Below are 19,928 nucleotides of genomic sequence, written 5' to 3' on the forward strand. Positions count from 1 at the left end.
GTCCTCATGTTCTTGTCAGTTGGATTTACCCAAGCCCAAGTTGATTTTCATAATTGAACAAAGATGACAGCGAAGAGAATGTTTGCACTTTGTTAATGTATTGGTGATAATGCAAGGTGCTTGGTCATAGAGCCTTCAGTGAGACAGACACTTTAAAGAGATTGTACACCCAAAAATAAAGTTCTGTCATCATTAACTCGCACTCATGTTCCAAACCCGTAAAATAAGACTTTATTTAATGAAACACAAATTAGGATTTGCTGCACAATGTCCAGAGTGCTCGGTTTCAATAATGGAGACTAATGCTGTTAAACTCTCAAAATGACAAAAAAAAGCACCATAAACATACCTTAAAGTAGTCCATATGACTTGTGTGCTATAATCCATGATTTCTGAATCCCTGTGATAACTTTGTGACATGAACAAACAGAAAAATTTGTTATTGAGTGAAAAGCTTACCCTTCACCCCCCAGACCAACGCAAAACACCATCAAGGGGGACCAACCCAAGCAAACTTATCAAGCAGGAGCACCCACCAGTCTGACAAAGAGAAACAGTTGCCCAACCTAAAGATTAAAATGCCACCCCCAAAGATCACATCCAAGTACTGCCACTGTTCACCATAGCTCTCAAATCTTATACAATTCAAATATGGCCCACCTATTATGCCAGGTTTGACATCATTGACTTAGACGCACAAGAACCAATTACAGTTGAAATCATTGATTTTGAAATACGCTATTTTTATACTGTACATTTTATATGAAAGTGAATGAGATTTTAGGACTATGTCAGAGGCGAACATTTTCACTACATTTTTGGACAATTTCTCGCATAAAGCTATCGTATGCTTCAGATGACTCGTATAAAGGACTGTTGGACAATTTTTATGGTGCTTATGCAATTGTTGGAACATGACAGCCTTATTAGAGCAAACACTCTGAACATAGTTAGAAACATCTCCCTTAGTATTACACAAAGAAAAAGTCAGACGGGTTTGGAATGCTGAAGTTTCATTTTTTGGGTGAAGTATCCCTTTAATCTCATAAGATTTGGTTATAGACTGTGTGGCGTCAATCCAGTAGATAATCTGCGAAGGACTTGGTCACTCTGTCGTTTGGAATTTTACGCTGCTGCTGAGGAATTTGTCATGGTCTTTGCATGGAATTCCTTTCCATTCCTCTATAACTTTATTTTCTGTTTCCCCTCCCTACTCTCTCTTCACATCACGCTCTCGCTGTATGTCACTCCGTTTACTGGGGGCTGTCTTGCCGCTGGATTGGATGCTTCACTCTTGCACCTGTTTTTATTTCCCCTCCATCCCCTTCTCCACCAAACCCCATCCCAACCTCCAATAGATGAGTTGTATTCCCAGAAACTCAAGTACAAAGCCATCAGTGAAGAGCTGGACCACGCTCTCAATGACATGACTTCAATGTAATTTATATGCTGTCTGTGCCCCTCCCCATTACCCATAATCTCCTCTGTAAATAAGGTCTTGTGTCTTCAATTCACACACAGTGAATTCTTTCTCTGTTTAAAAACCTCTGCTATCTCTGTAACTACAAGACCCATGGTTCCCGATACTGATCCTTGTGGTGTAAAGTGTCAAGTCATTTGGTTATTGCAAATTTAGGCCTGGGCATTAAAATGTTGAACAGTGGAGCCATGGCTTGTAGAGGCAGTGTATAGGAGTTCTGTTCTTTCTAAAGTTTTGGATTCATAACCCTGTATTATTTTAATCATCGTCTAATTTTGTGGACAAACAAAAGACTTCTAACTCTTTGGTTAAAATGTTTAGTACTAGGGCTGGGCTATAAACATTGTAGCAATTTTTTATGATATTCAATACATGTATATATTAGGGCTGTTAATTTAGTGTGATTTTAATTATACGGAAAATAACGTATTAGAAAAATTTACACAATCATGCCCCTTGACTCTTACATAAATTCTTACCAAGAATTGTCCTACCTTCATGATTTCAAATACCACCTTTATGATCTTGCGTTTCACAGTCGGCAGGGGGCAGTCAGCACAGCCACAGATTGGTGCTGTACAGGCAAAACACCTTATCCAACCAATGAGAGCAGGCAGCATAACCTTCACACATAAAGTTTAAAACTTTTGAACTTTGAACATCCTAAAAACGCAGCGTGTATGGCACTGAAAACCAGTTAGATGCAACACAACTACGTTCCATTAGTCTCGGCCTCAGTCTGTGCACTAATCGTCTGATGCTTATAGCACACAAAACTGGAAGATGCTTTCTCGAACAATCAGCGAATATCTGATTGGCCGGCTCAGTGGAACTTCCGTGAGACACAGGATGTTTTCAGTATGCATAGAAGCCTAGTTGCTTTCACAAGGTTCTGCATTGATAGAATGAGCGCTTTTGAGGACAAAATATCACAGAATTTTCCCAAGATTGCCACGTTAGTGACACACAATCTTCGTTTGTTTCGTTTTAGGCACGTAGCAGAAAGTAAAACTGATATCCACAAGCAGAGCTGCATTTTCTGCTTTGTTTACCAAGTTATATCTGTGAAATTCTCTATAATGAAGTTTTCTGTGCTGTACTTAGATTCTCTACACGCTTTCTGCTATTTTCCCATGTGTTTTCTGTGTAATTGCTCGCGGAGACTCGCACCTTTTATATAAATGATTTATGTCCGTATGTCTGTCTTTATGGTATGATTAATCTCCGATAACCCCACACCTAAACACCCCGTAATAAAAGACTGACTGTGATTGGTAGGTTTACATGTCAGTTAGATGGCTTTTCCTGTCTAAATGGGTGGTTCTTGGCCAGTTTAAGCGGCTATAGAACCCAGACCTATGCCGCGAATAACGTTCCATAGGCGTCTGTCTGACACATGTATACTTAAAAAAAAAAAAAAAAAAAAAAAAAAAACAACAAAAAAAAATAAATAAATAGTGCAGACAGAATGCATCCTATGAGAGATTAAGTAACTCTATTACGAAATGGATAGCTGTAGGCTGAAGGCCAATAATAATGATCATGGTATAAATATTGGGGGGGGGTGTTTACTTGCTTGTTTTGATTATTGGGGGTTACCCCAACCTCCCTCCACCGCCACCCCCCGGAATCTACGCCCCTGAATCAATGCATGTTTTTCTAAGAAAGAATCCTTTGTTTTTTTTTTTTATATGCTCTGATATAACAGTGCATGGTAATAAACGGCAGTATTTCGTTTTTTATTAGTACTAATAAAATAGTATTTACAAATTTTATTAAAAATGTTAATATACAGTACTGTGCAAAAGTTTTAAGCACTTGTGACTGATCCGTGGGGGGCTCTGTGTGGGCCATGCCAAATGTTGCAGAGCTCCCTGTTCTTCAGTTCTATTCTATTTGCAAAATAAATGTTTGGGAGTCTAAAATGTGTATTTCCTTTTGACATACTAAAGCTGCAGATATAAATAATAATTTTAAAACTAGTGGTCGACCGATATATTGCCAAGGCCGATATTTAGAATTTTTTCATTATCTGCATCGGCCAATTTGTTTCTTGAGGGTGCTGAGAATTGGCAGCTTGCATGTGAAGTGACTGAGACATGTAAACGGCCAGTCATGGTTCGTTTTGTCGTTACGTGCCATCATGTTACTACAATAATAGACCAGTGTGCAACACAGTCTCATTTAAATGGTCTGCATATCAGAGCCACGGCAGACGCGTTAGTGCTCGCCTATTTCATTCTCCCTCTCTCTCCTCAAAAGTTCCCTGTAACTTTTAACTGTCTTGTCTAATGATAAAAAGGCAAATATCAATAAAACTAATATATACCATCTGCAAATATGCGCAGATCTCATTTAAACAGATGTAACCTCGCACAACTTCAGCAGATCCAGCATCCTGTGGAACGCTCATAAATTTTCCTCTGAGGCATGTATTCTAATGGTCTCTCCTCAACAGTTCCCTGTAACTTTTCTAATGATAAAAGGCAAATATCAATAAAACTATTATATATCGTCTGCATTTTTGTTTTTCCCGTCAAGCACTTATGTAATATCTTCCTCTGAAGCATGTATTCTATCAGCCAGAATCAAAACTTCAGGACTGGACTACTGTGTATTCTGTTATTTCCTTCCTAATATATTAACAATTTCTTCATGTGCAAATAAATTACTAAAATTTGACTTAACAGAAATAACAATTCTTGCCACTTCCATACTCCCATTGTGATGCAATTAATGGGTGCAAATCTAGTGTTCTGATGCAAACTTCACAAAACTTATTAAACAAAATAAAATGCAAATTAAATAATCGCAATATTCGCAAATCTTTTTTTTTTTATATCGAACATGTAATATCATATACTATATTGCCCAGCCCTACTCTCAGTACTGTGAAGTCTTAACCCCAAAGCGAATGTGAATAATAGTCAGAAATGCACCACTGTTTTACAGTGGGGAAGCGTTTTGAGCTCTGTGACTTCCTTTTGTGTTTTATTTTTTTTTTTTTTTTTTCTGTTGTACCTTTCTGAAATGTAATTGCTCTGCTACTAACAAGGTCATCTTCTGTTCAGAAGAGAGGCCCAAAGCTTGACATTTAAAGGTTTTTCTGATCTGTCAACATCAAGTTTGATATTTTATAGTATACTTCTTTAGGACAGAAGAGTGAGCTGTTTGGTAAGTCAGCTGCGTGATTATTTGACACAACTCTATGGAGACACTTAATACATATTTAGCATCATAGCTGGATACATTTTCTGATATGTAATGCTATCAGAGATTTGTGTGTGACTCTTTATAATTAACTTTAGGAAGCAAAGCATTGTTGCTCCTGAGTGCAGTGGTTTCTTTCCTGTGTGTGGTGGTAAATTCCCTCTACCAAATCTGGCCCTTTCATCACCAATGTTTTACTTCTCCCCTCTGCACAGATAAATTGTTCACACCACGATTCCTCCTGCTGGCTGAACGACATCATTTTTTCCAGCATTTCATTTTCCATCATCCCTCTATCCCTGCCTATACCTTCCTCCACATTGGGTTTTCTTTATATCTCTTGTACCGAATCTTTCATTCTTTTTGCTTTATCTAAAAATAAACATTCTTCTTTCTATGTAAAACTATACCTTCTCATTGTTTGTTCTTTATTTCTCATTTCTGTGTGCTTAAATGTTGTGGCTATAATAAAGTCAAGAAGAATTGCTAGAAGTCATGGACTGTACCTTGTATCGTTTTTATAGAAATATGGAAATATAGAGAAATAGGCGTTAACACAGTTGTTGTTGCGGCGTCCATTCATTCTTTTGTTGTGGTGTTGGGATTTTGAGAAGAGTGTGCATGATTTCGTATGGACATACGTCAATCATTATATCAGTGTGTTACTAATTAATAATAAACTGCAAAAAAATTAATAAAGATAAAGAAAGCGTGAACAAAACTGGCGCGCTGTTTTTTTCCAGATGCAGTTGAGATTTAATCTAAGAACAAACGCAACATTTTGAGCAAAATTATTGGTTGTTTCAGTGGAATACCTGTGTTAGTTCAGCTTCAGATGTGTGTGCTTGTCACCCTGCATGTTCAAATCAGACAGACACACTAAGGAAGAGCTGTGAAGTTCTCATACTTGGGTATGTAATTGCTTTTTCAAGCTCTCTGATCAGACGGTTATTTCCTTTTTAATACGCATGCAAGTTTAAACATTTGTTCGTCGGGTGATTGACTGGTGAGAGGTAGTGCTTCGCTGCTGTCCGGGACGCATCAGGATGACGTTTTAAACCTTGAATCGATGTGGTTTTTGATTACCTCTGTATGTGTTTTTGTGATCCAATCACAAAACATTTTGCACCCCGTTTACAATTATATTTAGCACTGACCATTGCGATTTAGATCATCCAAAATGTGTCTTATTACCGGCTGTAAACAGGGTCTTAAAATAACTGCAGCCAGAGCTAGGGAATGCTGTAGAATGACTTCCGGCAGAAGTCCCATCCGCATTCTTTTCCCCAGTAAGACCTCCTGGAGAAAGGTGGATACCTTGTATTGTTTTTATATTAGCTCACTGAGTAAATGTTATAGAAATTCCAAACAGAGGAGAGAAAGTGAGGTCAGTTGTTACACAAGTGTCTAGAGGTCGACCGATGGTGGATTTTCCTGATAACTAAGTTGAGAGAACCGATTAATCAACCGATAGTTTTTAAAATTGATGCTGAATGAAAAAATAACACTCAAAGTAAAATAGTGCTGAACTTTTTATTACAAAAATAAACAGTACCGATTCCTACTACTACAAACTCAAGCTTCATTACAGCAAAATGCCACATTGTTTTGTTTTTTTTTATTCAGTACAGTTGTATGTAGAGTAGCAATATTCACAAATAGCAGTGGTATTCAGCTGATTCTGTGGTGAAGAGGCTCAGACTATGAGCACAGGCCGGGGGCTGTTCAAACAGACGGAACACAACAGACTGGAACCGAACGCAAGAATCTCGAGACACATATTTCCAAGTTGAACATCTTTCCTGACAAAGCATTTAAACAACTTGTTGCTTAATCTGAGAAATGCTTATGAGAGCAAGACACAACGGCCAAAGACCTCCACCAACTGTAAGGGGCTGTTCACACCGAACGCTTTTGCAACCATCCATTTGTTTTTCTATGTAAACGTGTGCTAGACGAACATCTTTGTTTACTTTGTTTATTCAGCATCTCGTGCAGGAGTGCTGTTTTTTTAGATGATGTGTCTAATTAAAAAGAACTTTAAAAGCATATTGAGACACCTGCTTTCTGTTAAACTGTATTTGTTGCATTGTGTCTAGCCTTTTTTAGCGCAAGAATGTGATCGATCTGAAGTCATCGTATTACAGTGAGGATATAAAAATCTAATTGAAATCGGATGCGTTTCTGATTTGTTTATACGTTTCATTCGGCTGCATGAAGATATTAATTTGCTTTCTCACATCACTAGCTTTAAATATGCAACTTAGCTGGCTAACGAATGCATAAACATGACCAGCTGGATATAAACTAATGCAATTAGATAGTAATTGATGGTAACAATTATGACATTTAAACATATGGGTGGGACTTGTGTATTTTTGTCACATTGTTCTAACCGCTTGAGGTTAGCTTTAATGATAGCGTCGGCTGATATACTGATCGATTGTCGGCTGATATACTGCTGTTCTCTACTAATGCAGCAACTAGTCAACAAATTAATTACTTTATAATGATATGACAACATATACTGTATACATTTTCGTTGTTGATGTTTTAAATCCGCATCTGAAGTGTTCCGCTCCATGCAGAGTGTAGTATCACGTGTCAAAACAAACACCACAATACATCAGTGAAGTGATTTCAGTTTTTATTTCACCTCTAGAGGCCGCTCTTATACTGTATAACAACAGCGGACCCTTCCCAGCCACTCCAGCACTGGACGCAATGGGGAAAAACTGTGTAGATTTTTGCCAATAACGATAGTTATCGGTGCCGATCAATCGGCAAAACCGATATATCGGTCTGTCTCCACAAGTGTCTGACAAAGCTGATGTCTTTTCATGTAGGAAACATTGGAAGAACTCGACATGTTGGTTTACCCAGTTTTACATATTAGGCAAATTCTTTCTTTCCTCACATTCAAATTTCCATGGGTTTATAATCAAGTCTTCCCATGGGAGTAGTTGAGTCACTTCTAGTCTGAAATGACTTCAGTTTCTTAAACCACATTGATTACTGATAGCTGTTATAGCTGTAGGTCCATACAATGCAAGTGAATGGTGGCCAGAACTTTGAATGAATGTCTAAAAACCACATAAAGGCAGCCTAAAAGTAATCCATATGACTCCAGTGGTTAGATCCATATCTTCAGAAGTGATATAACAGGTGTGGGTGAGAAACTTATCAATATTTAAGTCCTTTTTTACTTAAAATTCTACTAAAATTAAGCACAAAAAATGTAAATCACCAAATCAGAACCAGAATGTGAAAGTGTACATTTTTTTGTAAAACATCTGATCTATTTCTCACCCACATTGCATCATTTTTGAAGATATAGATTTAACCACTAGAGTCATATGGATTACTTTTATTCTTCCTTTTATGTGATTTTATTTTTTTATTTTTTTGGAGCTTGGTGGCCAGAACTTTCATTCACTTGCATTATATGGACCAACAGAGCTGAAATATTTTTCTAAAAATCTTTGTTCTGCAGAAGAAAAAGTCATAAACATCTGAGATGGCATGAGAATTTTTAGGTGAACTATCCCTTTACCCCTTGCTCGTATATAGAGAGAGGGGTTTGTTGAAATCCTTAACCCAAAGTATTAAAATTGGTTGCATTTTCTAAGGGATCAGACTTACCGTTTTGGGCAGGCACATGATAAAACAGCAGAAAAGGTCCCATAGACCTTCATTGAACGAGGAATCAAAGCCATGTCTAAGGACCAGATAATTTTTCAATATATGTTTACATGCACTGTAAAAGTTTGATTTAAGTTGGACTAAAACACTAATTGGCAGGGTTCCCACAGTCATGGAAAACCTGGAAATATCAAGGAATTTTAAAATTGTGATTTCCAGGCCAGGAAAAGTCATGGAAATTTATAAAATCTTAAAAGTCATGGGAAAATCATGGAATATTTTTATTTTATTTTTTATAGTTCATATATTTTTATTTATTATGCTCTGTCCTAAAATATTTAATCAGGGTGTTACGTTGCACTGGATTAAAAACACACAGTGAAGAGTTTAAAATATATCATGTTATTTAAAATACCTGACCAATTAGAGACAATGACGTTCCACTAATCTCCGTCCATTTTAGGATTGTCATTTACCCGCTTATTTCAGTGAAGTGAGTCTCTCTTTGCTAATTTTCACATAACCTACTTTAGCATGTAAAATTAGCTTTTACAGCTAAGTTTAGCTTGCCAGGAAAGTGCACCTTTAACAATGCCTTGCTCAGCATGGCCAGGTATGAGAAATGGCTGGCAAAGGATCGGGATCCAACGGTGCCCGGGAAGGGACAGATTCGGTTCACTTAGTTTTGTCATTGCCACATCATAAGAACTCGTGGGAATGTGATATGTTGTGGCCACTAGATATTTTGTTGAGGGAACGACATCCGTATCTCGTGGCCAGAAGGAAATTATCTTATTCCCTAGACAAAATATTTGTCCCATGACTTTGTTGATGTAAAGGGCTAAAAAAGACCTATATGAAGTGGTGTAAAGTTACTTTTTGGCTCTATTTGTTGGATATTCATTTTCTTTTACCTGCACTCTCTGAAAGCGACAGTCTTACAAAAATATAATTCACACACTTAAAGGCTATATAACTGTACTACAAAGGCCATAAAAAATTGTATGCAGAACAGTCAACACTTGGTGTGGCTGCAGAATTATGACAGAACATGCACCAATGCACTTTCGTTGCCTAGCATACTCAAGGGACCATCTGAAAATGACACCACTATGCTGTTGACATGCAAGTTAACAAAAAAAACAAAAAAACAAAAGTGCAGTATTTTCACATTTCAAAAGTTGTAGTAAGTTCCCAGTGGATAGACTAATTTACTACAGGTGAGATTATTACAGTAAGTCCAATTATGAATATAGTATTTCCTATTTTAGGAAAACAAATCACTAAAATTCACCAAGATGTCATGTTCACATTCCAGATGATGTCGCATGTTCCTATTTGATAGACTTACTACAGGTGATATTTTGACAGTATGCGCAATTATACAGATGCAGTTTTCAAATATTCTAAACAAAATTCACCTTAATGACAGTAACACATTCTAAAGGCTTCCAGGTAAACTGGTCTCTTAGAGGAGCATGCCCAGGGAGGTTAGGGTTGAAGTAGGGTTAGACTGTTCTCTCTTTGTAAGAAAAACACGCTAACCATAGAATTGTTGTTCCATATAACAAGCATTAAAAAAATCACTATCTATAAAAACACTAAACTCCAACCAAATTCAAAGGGGATCCTGTGTAGCTGGGCCTACAGCCTTAAAAATGTGCAAATGTCATTTAGATACATTTTGGTGTTTCCTTTTATATATATATATATATATATATATATATATATATATATATAAAACTCAGCAAAAAGAAATGTCCCTTTATCAGGACACTGCATTTTTAAGATAATTTTGTAAAAATCCAAATAACTTTACAGATCTTTATTGTAAAGGGTTTAAACAATCTTTTCCATGCTTGTCCAATGAACCATAAACACAGTTATAAAAACTTAGGACACTAAAGAGACCTTTCTACTGACTCTGAAAACCTCCAAAAGAAAGATGCCCAGGGTCCCTGTTCATCTGTGTGAACGTGCCTTAGGTATGCTGCATGGAGGCATGAGGACTGCAGTAAATTGCAATATCCGTACTGTGAGATGCCTATGACAGCGCTACAGGGTGACAGGAAGGACAGCTGATTGTCCTCGCAGTGGCAGATGACGTGTAACAACACCTGCACAGGATCGGTACATCCAAATATCACACCTGCGGGACAGGTACAGGATGGCAACAACAACTGCCCGAGTTACACCAGGAACGCACAATCCCTCCATCAGTGCTCAGACTGTCTGCAATAGGTTGAGAGAGGCTGGACTGAGGGCTTGTAGGCCTGTTGTAAGGCAGGTCCTTACCAGACATCACCGGCAACAACATCGCTTATGGGCACAAACCCACCTTCGCTGGACCAGACAGGACTTGCAGAAAGTGCTCTTCACTGACGAGTCACGGTTTTGTCTCACCAGGGGTGATGGTCAGGCTCGTGTTTAAGGAATGAGCGTTACACCAAGGCCTGTATTCTGGAGCGGGATCGATTTGGAGGTGGAGGGTCCGTCATGGTCTGTTACACTGATCAGCCACAACATTTAAAACCATCTGCCTAATATTGTGGAGGTCCCCCTCGTGCCGCCAAAACAGCACCAACCCTATTCTTCAAACCACAATTGTACAGAGTGGTTATCTGAGTTACCGTAGACTTTGTCAGTTCGAACCAGTCTGGACATTCTCTGTTGACCTCTCTCATCAACAAGGCATTTCCATCTGCAGAACTGCAGCTCACTGGATGTTTTTTGTTTTTGGCACCATTCTGAGTAAATTCTATAGACTGTTGTGCGTGAAAATCCCAGGAGATCAGCATTTACAGAAATACTAAACCATCAATGTGTAAAAAAACAAAAAACAAAAAAAAAACCTGTCTGGCACCAACAATCATCCATGTGATTATCTAATCAGCCAATCCTGTGGCAGCAGTGCAGTGCATAAAATCATGCAGATATGGTTCAGGAGCTTCAGTTAATGTTCGCATCAGTCATCAGAATGGGGAATGTGATCTCAGTGTTTTGGAGTGTGGCATGATTGTTGGTGCCAGATGGGCTGGTTTGAGTATTACGGTTCTGTGGATGGAAACACCTTGTTGATGAGAGAGGTCAACAGAGAATGGCCAGACTGGTTCGAACTGACAAAGTCTACAGGAACTCCGATAAGTGCTCTGTACAATTGTGGTGAGAAGAATAACATCTCGGTGGAAGTGTGTCTTGATTTTCCTTTTTCTTTTTGGACCATCTCAGAATGCTTGAATGTTTTGGCGGCACGAGGGGGACCTACACAATATTAGGCAGGTGGTTTTACTGTTGTGGTTGATCGGTGAGGGAGAGAGAGAGTGTGTTTGTGTATATATTAGTATATTTGAATACTGCATCTGTTTAATTGTATATGCTGGAAAATCTCACCTGTTGTAAGTTAGTCTATCCATTGAGAACTTACTACAAGTTGTAGTTGTTTTTAATTATTAATTTAAGTAATTCAATGTTTTCAGTTTAACTTACGAAACAATTTTTTTTTTTTTTTTTTTACAAATTTGCAATTGTGATTTCGGTGCCATTTCCAGAATGAAAAGTTAATGTTTGGGTATGGAAATTAGCGTTCAAGTCATGGAGAAGTCATGGAAATTCATTGGTTGAAAAGAGTGGGAACTCTGAATTGGTCTTTTGAAAATGTTATATAAATGCTTTAGTCTGACTGAAATCATACCATTTCATTTTTTGGGATGTTAGATTAACAGACCTAGGTAATGCAATTGTAGCTTACCTATATACACGGTAACTGGACCACAGTTGTTCCCGGCGTTGTGCACATGCTCTGAAAGACGTAATGCGCAATGTGTATTTAACACTTCCTCCGCTGACATCCGTCCTTCAAATATTCAAGTGTGCACTGTGTCATATATATACTTGCACCAATGGATGAAGACTGTTGCTCGACTACACTCAGAACACCAACAACCTTATAGCAGCTACCTGGAAACCACTTAATAATTATAATAATATAATTTGTTTATATAAATAGTTATCAATAAAATGTTTAGTAAAAAGTGTTTTTGTTTGGCCTCTAGCCTAGTCGAATTTTAGTGTGATGTATTCCACATGTTTTTGTACAGAGGTTTAGTGAGTATTTAGATACAGAAGCAACATGTATTTTCACCAGTCAGAAAAAAATTCTTCCTTGTTTATAGCTTCCTCAAAGCCAACTCTTAAGCTCTTAATCTGCTGTTTACATAAGTTTTACGCTTTTGAGCCAAAACTCAAAAAAGGTGAATAATGTTGCCCCATAGTGGATACATTAACCCTTACAAACACCTAGCAATGTTCTGCTGTCTGATCTGATAATTCCATCCCATCAGAAACACCTTCAATACAGTTGTCAGGACTGTTCTTCAGGTTTGTTTTACTCTGATGCTTGTGCTTTTTTTAATGTAGAGAAATGCAAACTAACCCTTCTGCTTTCTTCAGCTTTTCTAATGTCTTCACTCTGTACTTTCTCTGTTTCTCTTTTTTTTTTTTCTTTTTTTTTTAACCTGCTGCCTTGACTGCCCCTGTAGATCGCCTCTACCAGCAGCTCGAGAAAAACCGTCTTCTCTCTAACAAGCTGAGAATGGCCTTAAATGACGACTAAAACTAGTGTGGACTTTTTGTTTCTTATCACCAAATGGTGTCTAAAACAAATGCATCTGTTGTGATTGAGAGTTCAAGGAACGTGTATGGAGGTTATTCTTTTGCTGCCTTCAAGATGAGTACACATGAACACTAACATGTTGTAATTACCAGTGGGGAAACTTGACCCATTTTCATATTGAAGTGTAAAATGTAGTTTGTGTGCATTTTGTGCACCGTTTATGAATAGCACTTGCGAAACACAACTACATTTCCCATCATTCTCTGTGGCAGCACAGAAATGATTAAATTAATAGAAAAAGCATCAATCTTGCACTTAATGTGCCTCTCTTTGCACTTAAAAGATTCCAGACTTTGTCAAAGTGAAAAACTTAGAAATACGAAATTGCCCAATGTAATTACGAATCTCATCGTAATTACGACTTCCAAGCTCACAAGTAGGAACTTCGTAGAAAGACTTGAAGGCAGCATTCATGTAATCAATGTCTACCAAATTAATCAGGACAATATCCTATGCCTTTTGCTTTATGCAAGAGATGGCAATCTTTAATAGTGTTTAACTGTTATACTGAATATATTTATATAGAAATATATATGTATATACAATATCAGTGTATGTCTGCTATGGTAACTCAATAATTTAAAGCATGCATTGAGTGTGGGAAGTACATTATTACAACTGACCAGTCTTGCATGTAGTTACAATTGTTTTCACCAAAAACATTTTTTTGAATGAACAAACAGGAGGAACCCACTGCATGATATGTTAATGTATTTCACTTGATTAATGTCTATTTCACTTGATGTTCTAACAGAAAAACTCTCACATGCTAAAGAAGAGAACCTCGATATGAATCAGATGTTGGAACAGACTCTATTGGAGCTGAATAACATGTGAAAAGCCTGGTCACATAAAGATGTCTGCATTTTGTAATCATTGAGTGTTTATTTTTCCTCCTGGCAATTATCAGATTGAATAACGTGCCATTTTGTTATAAAGATTTCGTTTTCCCATGCATTTTATTTTTTTAAGGTAATATTATGGTACGTGTTCATTTTATTCTGGTTGTGCACAAACAAAACCAAGTTCGCAACAATTGCACTTAATTATCAATATATGCACCATAACTGTTATCGTGGACATGGAGTTGGAAGCCAAGTTTAAATGTAATTGAAAGGTTTTCTGTTAAAGTGTACATTGGATTAGATTGTCCTAAGTATACTGGTGCTACTGTGAAGGTAGATGTCTGGCAGTGTGTAGCTTTTAGGTTTATAATTTAACCATATACACTTTTCCAATTTGGATTAAAATTCTTTGTGCCAATGTTTAGCCCTTGTCGTAAAGGGACTTATTTACACCAACTTTTATTTATTTTTGTCCTCCTTTTTTCTTTTTCTTATTACTAGCTACAAAATGTGCAGATATTTGCAGATGCATTATTGGGTTTGCTCACGCCAAAACCCTCACAGTTCAAAATGTCTTCATTTTGAATTAGAAAATATGGAGTCATATTTGGTTGTGCCTTGATTATTTTAGTCATTTTAAATGTAAATGTATTAAATGTGTCAAATAAAATGTACAAAGCTAAAATAAGTATAAATAAAACCACTCTTTGACATTTTCTAAAGCTTGGGGTCTGTTTTTGAGCTTAAAGTGTACTGGTGGTTTGCATGCTCCATTCCAACAGCTAAAGTTTGTTCTGCGTTAACTTTCGTATTCACATACAGATCCTCTGTATCTCCCCTCACTGATTCTACCAAAAGCAGAGAGGATTTTGCCTAACATAGCACATGCTAATCAGCCCATCTGCTTCCTGTATTACATTTATGCTTCTGTTGGCTATGAGCCTCCCTAGAAAGTTTTCTCCTGTATGACAAAAAAGACTGAGATTTCATAGATCTGTCTTCAATTTTATATTTGTAGTCCAGGTCTGTGGGAAAGATATTTTAATTCTTTAATCATCTAACCACACTTTGGACCATGTAGTGGTTTGAAGATTTAGAGTGTATATGGTTAGTTGACGAGTAGCATGGGCAAAGAATATTTTAGGTGACAACATATTTTTATTTATTTATTTTTATTATTTTTTTTTATAAACACGGCAGCTTCAAAATGCTTATTTATAGGTACAACTGTGTAACAAAATGTTCAAATATTTAAGTAATGTTTACCACAGACCTTATTTCACTCATACTGTAAATTGAAAAACCCCATTAGGAACCCATGGTGAATTACCCTTTCATGTTCGCCTGTGAATTGACGTCACGGCTAAGTATATAACATAAGTGCGGCATCAATCTGCACTCAAGTGGAAAGAAACAGTTTTCAGAGAACCACACTTTTACAGGAATTAAGCTATATATCTACATATTCCCATAAAATGACTTATTTATTCTTAACATGTTTCCATGATGTATTAAAAGTTTAGTGTAGTCTACTTGCCTCATTAATTTGAAAAAGTAGGCCTAATTAAATTTAGAGTTCACCCAAAAACAAAAATTCCCTCATCATTTACTTAACCCTCATACCATCCCAGATGTGTATGACTGTTTGTTCTGCTGAACATAAATGAAGATTTTTAGAAAAATATCTAAGCTGTTCAGGTCCATACAATGCAAATCAATGGTGGCCAGAACTTTGAAGCTCCAAACATCACATAAAGGCAGCATAAAAGTAATCCATACAACTCCAGTGATTAAATCCATTGCTGCATCTGAAACGGTGTATTGTCACAGTATGTACTGTATTTGATGAAGGACGCAATTATCTGCCAGCAAAACAGTACGTTTTTTCAGGTATGCTTGCAAGTAGTAAGAATAGATTTTGGACATACTTCATCCGGGGAAGTTGGCATCATCTTGTGACCCGGATATATGATGTAATAACAACAACTGGGAAAACTATCTGCTTTGGCAAAGTTAAACAAGCACCATTCAAGCACAAAGAACAATTATCTTGGTATATATAGCACATACAGTTGATAAGAGGTGTCCGCCTCGCGATTCACCGCCATTTCTTTAAATCCAGTGTTTTGAACATGACGTCACCTCAGCTCCCGAGGGATTATGGGATTGTTAAGTGTCCAGTCGATCCGCACTTCAAAATCTCACCAGAAATAGTAGGTCATCCAGGTATTTCTCACTTTACTGCTTCATGAATACTGTGGATTCGGACAGACTACTCCATTGGCATACTGTTTTTGGCATACAATATAGTAGAGAAGTATGGATATTCGGACGCAGCTCATGTCTTCTGAAGCGATATATAAATTTTCACTTCCACATTCTTTCACATTTTGAAAGTGAAAGTGGAGATTTATAGGGAAAGGGGACTTAAATATTGATCTGTTTCTCACCCACAACTATCATATCACTTCTGAAGACATGGATTTAACCACTGAGTCATATGGATTACTTTTATGCTGCCTTTATGTGATTTTTGGAGCTTCAAAGTTCTGGCCACCATTGATTTGCATTGTATTGTTTGTGTTCAGCAGAAGAAAGACAGCCATACACATCTGGGATGGCATGAGGGATTTAACTATCCCTTTAAATTGTTTTTCTTTTCTTTTTTAACAAAGCAATAAATAAGAGTGTGGGCCTCAAGGCTAAAGAGATCCTGCTTTGCGGCCAGTGGACTTTTCAAAGTTGAGTAAAGAAACAGCTTTCTGTATTGAGAACCTCAAACGATACCAGAGATGCCTAGAAGGACATTTAGCATGCTTCATTTTCTTCTCTCAGTGTGCCGAATCCGGGACATATTTACGTTTTTTGTGGCCATGACGTCTAGTCACCCGATAATTGTGCCATGTTTATTCTGTAAATTCTTGAAAATCACAAGGCCCAGTATTATACGAATTCAAATGTCCAACTGTTGTTTCTTAAATTCACTTTAATGATGGCCAGTCTGCAGGGTGTTTTTCTTTTTCATGTCAACCACTCATATGTGTTCTGACTTCTAAAAACCAATTGATTACAAAACCAGCTCATTTTCTGCCATCCAAAATTATTCTCACTCTCAAAATTATATAGTTAAAACTGATAACATTTGCACTGTTGGCAGTGGTGCAAGATGCAGCTAGCAAGGTTAGCCATGACGTTTTAAGGCTTATCAGTGTTTTGACTTGTGCTTTGATGGCAACTAATCACTTATAGACAGGGTGACCAGATTTTTAAAGTCTCAAACCACAACACCTGGTGGGGGCGGGGTCATGGGGTGGGATCATGAAAATTGCATTTAGTTTTTTATGTACTGCCCTGAAGAAGCTGCTTTGCATAACAGATACTCACATCATCCAGGGCATGTAGTTACAGATTTTTTTTTGTTTGTTTGTTTTTAAATGCATTTTAGTAATCACAACTTAGTACAGTGAATATATTGTATACTGTAAGTACTGCAAGTAATACAGTATTGAATGTCTTTATATTCAGCACTTGCATACTTTAAAAATACAGTAGTCCAACTGCAAAAGCCCAGAGAACAAAGAAAACTCTAAATGAAACAGCACATTTCAATACTTTCAAAATTGTTGTGCAACTGCAAAATCAAAGTCAATGAGAGATTCATTCTGTCTCAGCATCACATCGTCGTGCTTCGTGTATTTTGTACAATTGGTTTGATCACATCATTAGAAACAAGTGTGAACAATTTTGAGTCGTTGTGTGTAAATGATGACAAGTGTGTTGTAGTTTTGTTTAACTTTTGCCACCCGTGTTTACCATTTTGCAACACAAATGCATCACAGTGTGAAATGTGTTTTAGTGAGAGAGTGTGTTTAGAGTTTTGCAAAAAGAGTGGGTGAGATTTGCAAATGGTTTCTAACTACCTGATCTTGTTAAATGTTTTGCCAAAAGAGTGATTGATTAGACCAATGGATTTAAGCCACTGAGCATTTAGTTCAGAGAATGGGGTTCAGTGTTTTTGCAATTCAGAAAAACTGTAATGGTCAAACACCTATCCACAGTTTTCCTGACCAACCACTGAGCGCCGCCATGATGATTCTGATGTACTGTTTTGTATTTCTGGTCTCGAGAAGGCAAGTAAAAACTGCCAAAACGAGCGATCCAGAGGAGAACAACAAGCATTTAAGTGTTACCTGGTGTAAAAATTCATTTCAGGCTCAACTTGTACAGTTGTTGACTGTCATAACAACTCAGAATAATTAATGATATCAACATAACTAACCTCGGACCATCTCTTCATGTCAGACACACTGTCTTTATATATATATATAAAAAAAACGGTAATCTTGACTCTAAGTATCGGCAAGAATTTTGACCATTTTTTTTTTACAAATGTAATACCTTATACATTACATCACCTGCTAAGAATATACGTCGATGTGAGTGAAAACACTGGAGACCGGAAATTGAAAACAGTCGAATCGTGGAACACTTCCGTGTTCAGGCAAAAGGAGGATTCCTTAGCTGAGGTGCACATCTTACTGCTGTAAAATAAAAGGAGCACATGCTCAAACTGATCATCTGTGAGACTATTGCGTTTCAGGGTAAGAATATGATGATACTGATATGAGAATGATCAATACATTATTTTGTATTTTGTATTTATTTATTTATTTATATTTTTTATTATGCCCTTTTCTCCCAATTTTGAATGCCCGATTCCCACTACTTAGTAGATCCTTGTGGTGGCACAGTTACTCACCTCAATCTGGGTGGTGGAGAACAAGTCTCAGTTGCCTCCACTTCTGAGACAGTCAGTCCATGCACCTCATCACGTGGCTCGTTGTGCATGACACCGCGGAGACTCCCAGCATGTGGAGGCTCATGCTACTCTCCGTGATCCACGCACAACTTATCGCGCACCCCATTGAGAGCGAGAACCACTAATCGTGGCCACGAGGAGGTTACCCCATGTGACTCTACCCTCCCTAGCAACCGGCCAATTTGGTTGCTTAGGAGACTTGGCTGGAGTCACTCAGCACACCTTGGATTTGAACTCGCGACTCCAGGGGTGGTAGTCAGCGTCAATACTCGCTGAGCTACCCAGGCCCCAAAAGTTCTCCGTTATCCGGGCTATTAAATATCCATTTGAACTTATAGTGGTCTGGAATAGATTAAAACACGGTGCCTTTTCCCTAACATCTCCCCTTACTGTGAACACAGCCCTGCATATCCACATACAGAAAAGGGGAGATCACTGAAGAATGACAATGTGCTTTGGTAAAAGTTGCCACATGCAGCAACGGAAATATGTAATTGTTTATATTTTGCCTCAATTGGGGTTTTTATTGATGATTGTAATAATTTAGTCTTAGTTGTATAGAAAAGAGGAGAATTATTCGAGCAAACAAAATAAATTGCCGCAGACTGCAAAGAGATGACGTCAGTCGTCTCACAAACTACGTCAAACATTATTGTCTTATTACATGGAAAAGAACACATGAGCATGTGGCTTCCACAAGTCGTTTGTAATACAATAAAATGTGTTAAGTGATCTTTCCTGTGAATTAACCCAGAACAATACGCTATAGTTCACTAACTGCCTTTAGGGTTTGTTATGTGACATGGATTTATCAACATTTTTCCATGTAACTCCACATATCACAACCAGCAGCAGCTGCTCAAGCATTAACCAACCCCAACATTAGAGGAAGTTTTATATCGTAGAGGACAGCAACACTGAATCCGGAAATCTGATTGGCTCTCGTCATGGTCACTGCTGACTTGTAAGCCAATGAGCTTCTTTTTTTCTTTTCTTTTTTGATGGCGCTATATTTTTCATAATAAAAGCCAGTCAGAGTCATGATCGTCCGCTTTTGCAATATTACTTTTAATACCAAAATAGACTATACAAATAACAGACAATACAAAGTACAAGTATTTATGGCCATTTTAATTGTTTTAACCTACACTTCTAACTACAAAACTACTTGCTTTAGTTACAATGTTAATGATAAAATAATTTATTTTATACGTATGAAAAGGAACACACGGCTTTTATTCTGAAAATAGTCCGGTTGTC

General features: G+C 37.4%; 1 protein-coding gene across 20 annotated transcripts in view; it reads left to right on the forward strand.

Annotated features, from left to right (window-relative positions):
- The window catches only part of LOC127436162 (tropomyosin alpha-1 chain-like), a 35,306-nt gene extending 20,741 nt beyond the window's left edge, over positions 1 to 14,565 (forward strand). For 7 of the 20 annotated variants that reach the window (XM_051690138.1, XM_051690148.1, XM_051690134.1 and 4 more), the window contains one exon: positions 13,759 to 14,565. In XM_051690138.1, coding sequence (XP_051546098.1) covers positions 13,759 to 13,841 — 83 coding nt within the window. In that variant the 3' untranslated portion in view covers positions 13,842 to 14,565. Of the gene's footprint in view, positions 1 to 1,358; positions 2,936 to 4,905; positions 11,213 to 13,758 lie in introns of those variants that run through there. The other 13 variants (XM_051690140.1, XM_051690139.1, XM_051690135.1 and 10 more) reach the window with 4 other exon arrangements.
- Positions 14,566 to 19,928: the final 5,363 nt, after the last annotated feature.

Source organism: Myxocyprinus asiaticus, chromosome 46 (genome assembly GCF_019703515.2).
Source record: "Myxocyprinus asiaticus isolate MX2 ecotype Aquarium Trade chromosome 46, UBuf_Myxa_2, whole genome shotgun sequence".
NCBI classification, from domain to species: Eukaryota; Metazoa; Chordata; class Actinopteri; order Cypriniformes; family Catostomidae; genus Myxocyprinus; species Myxocyprinus asiaticus.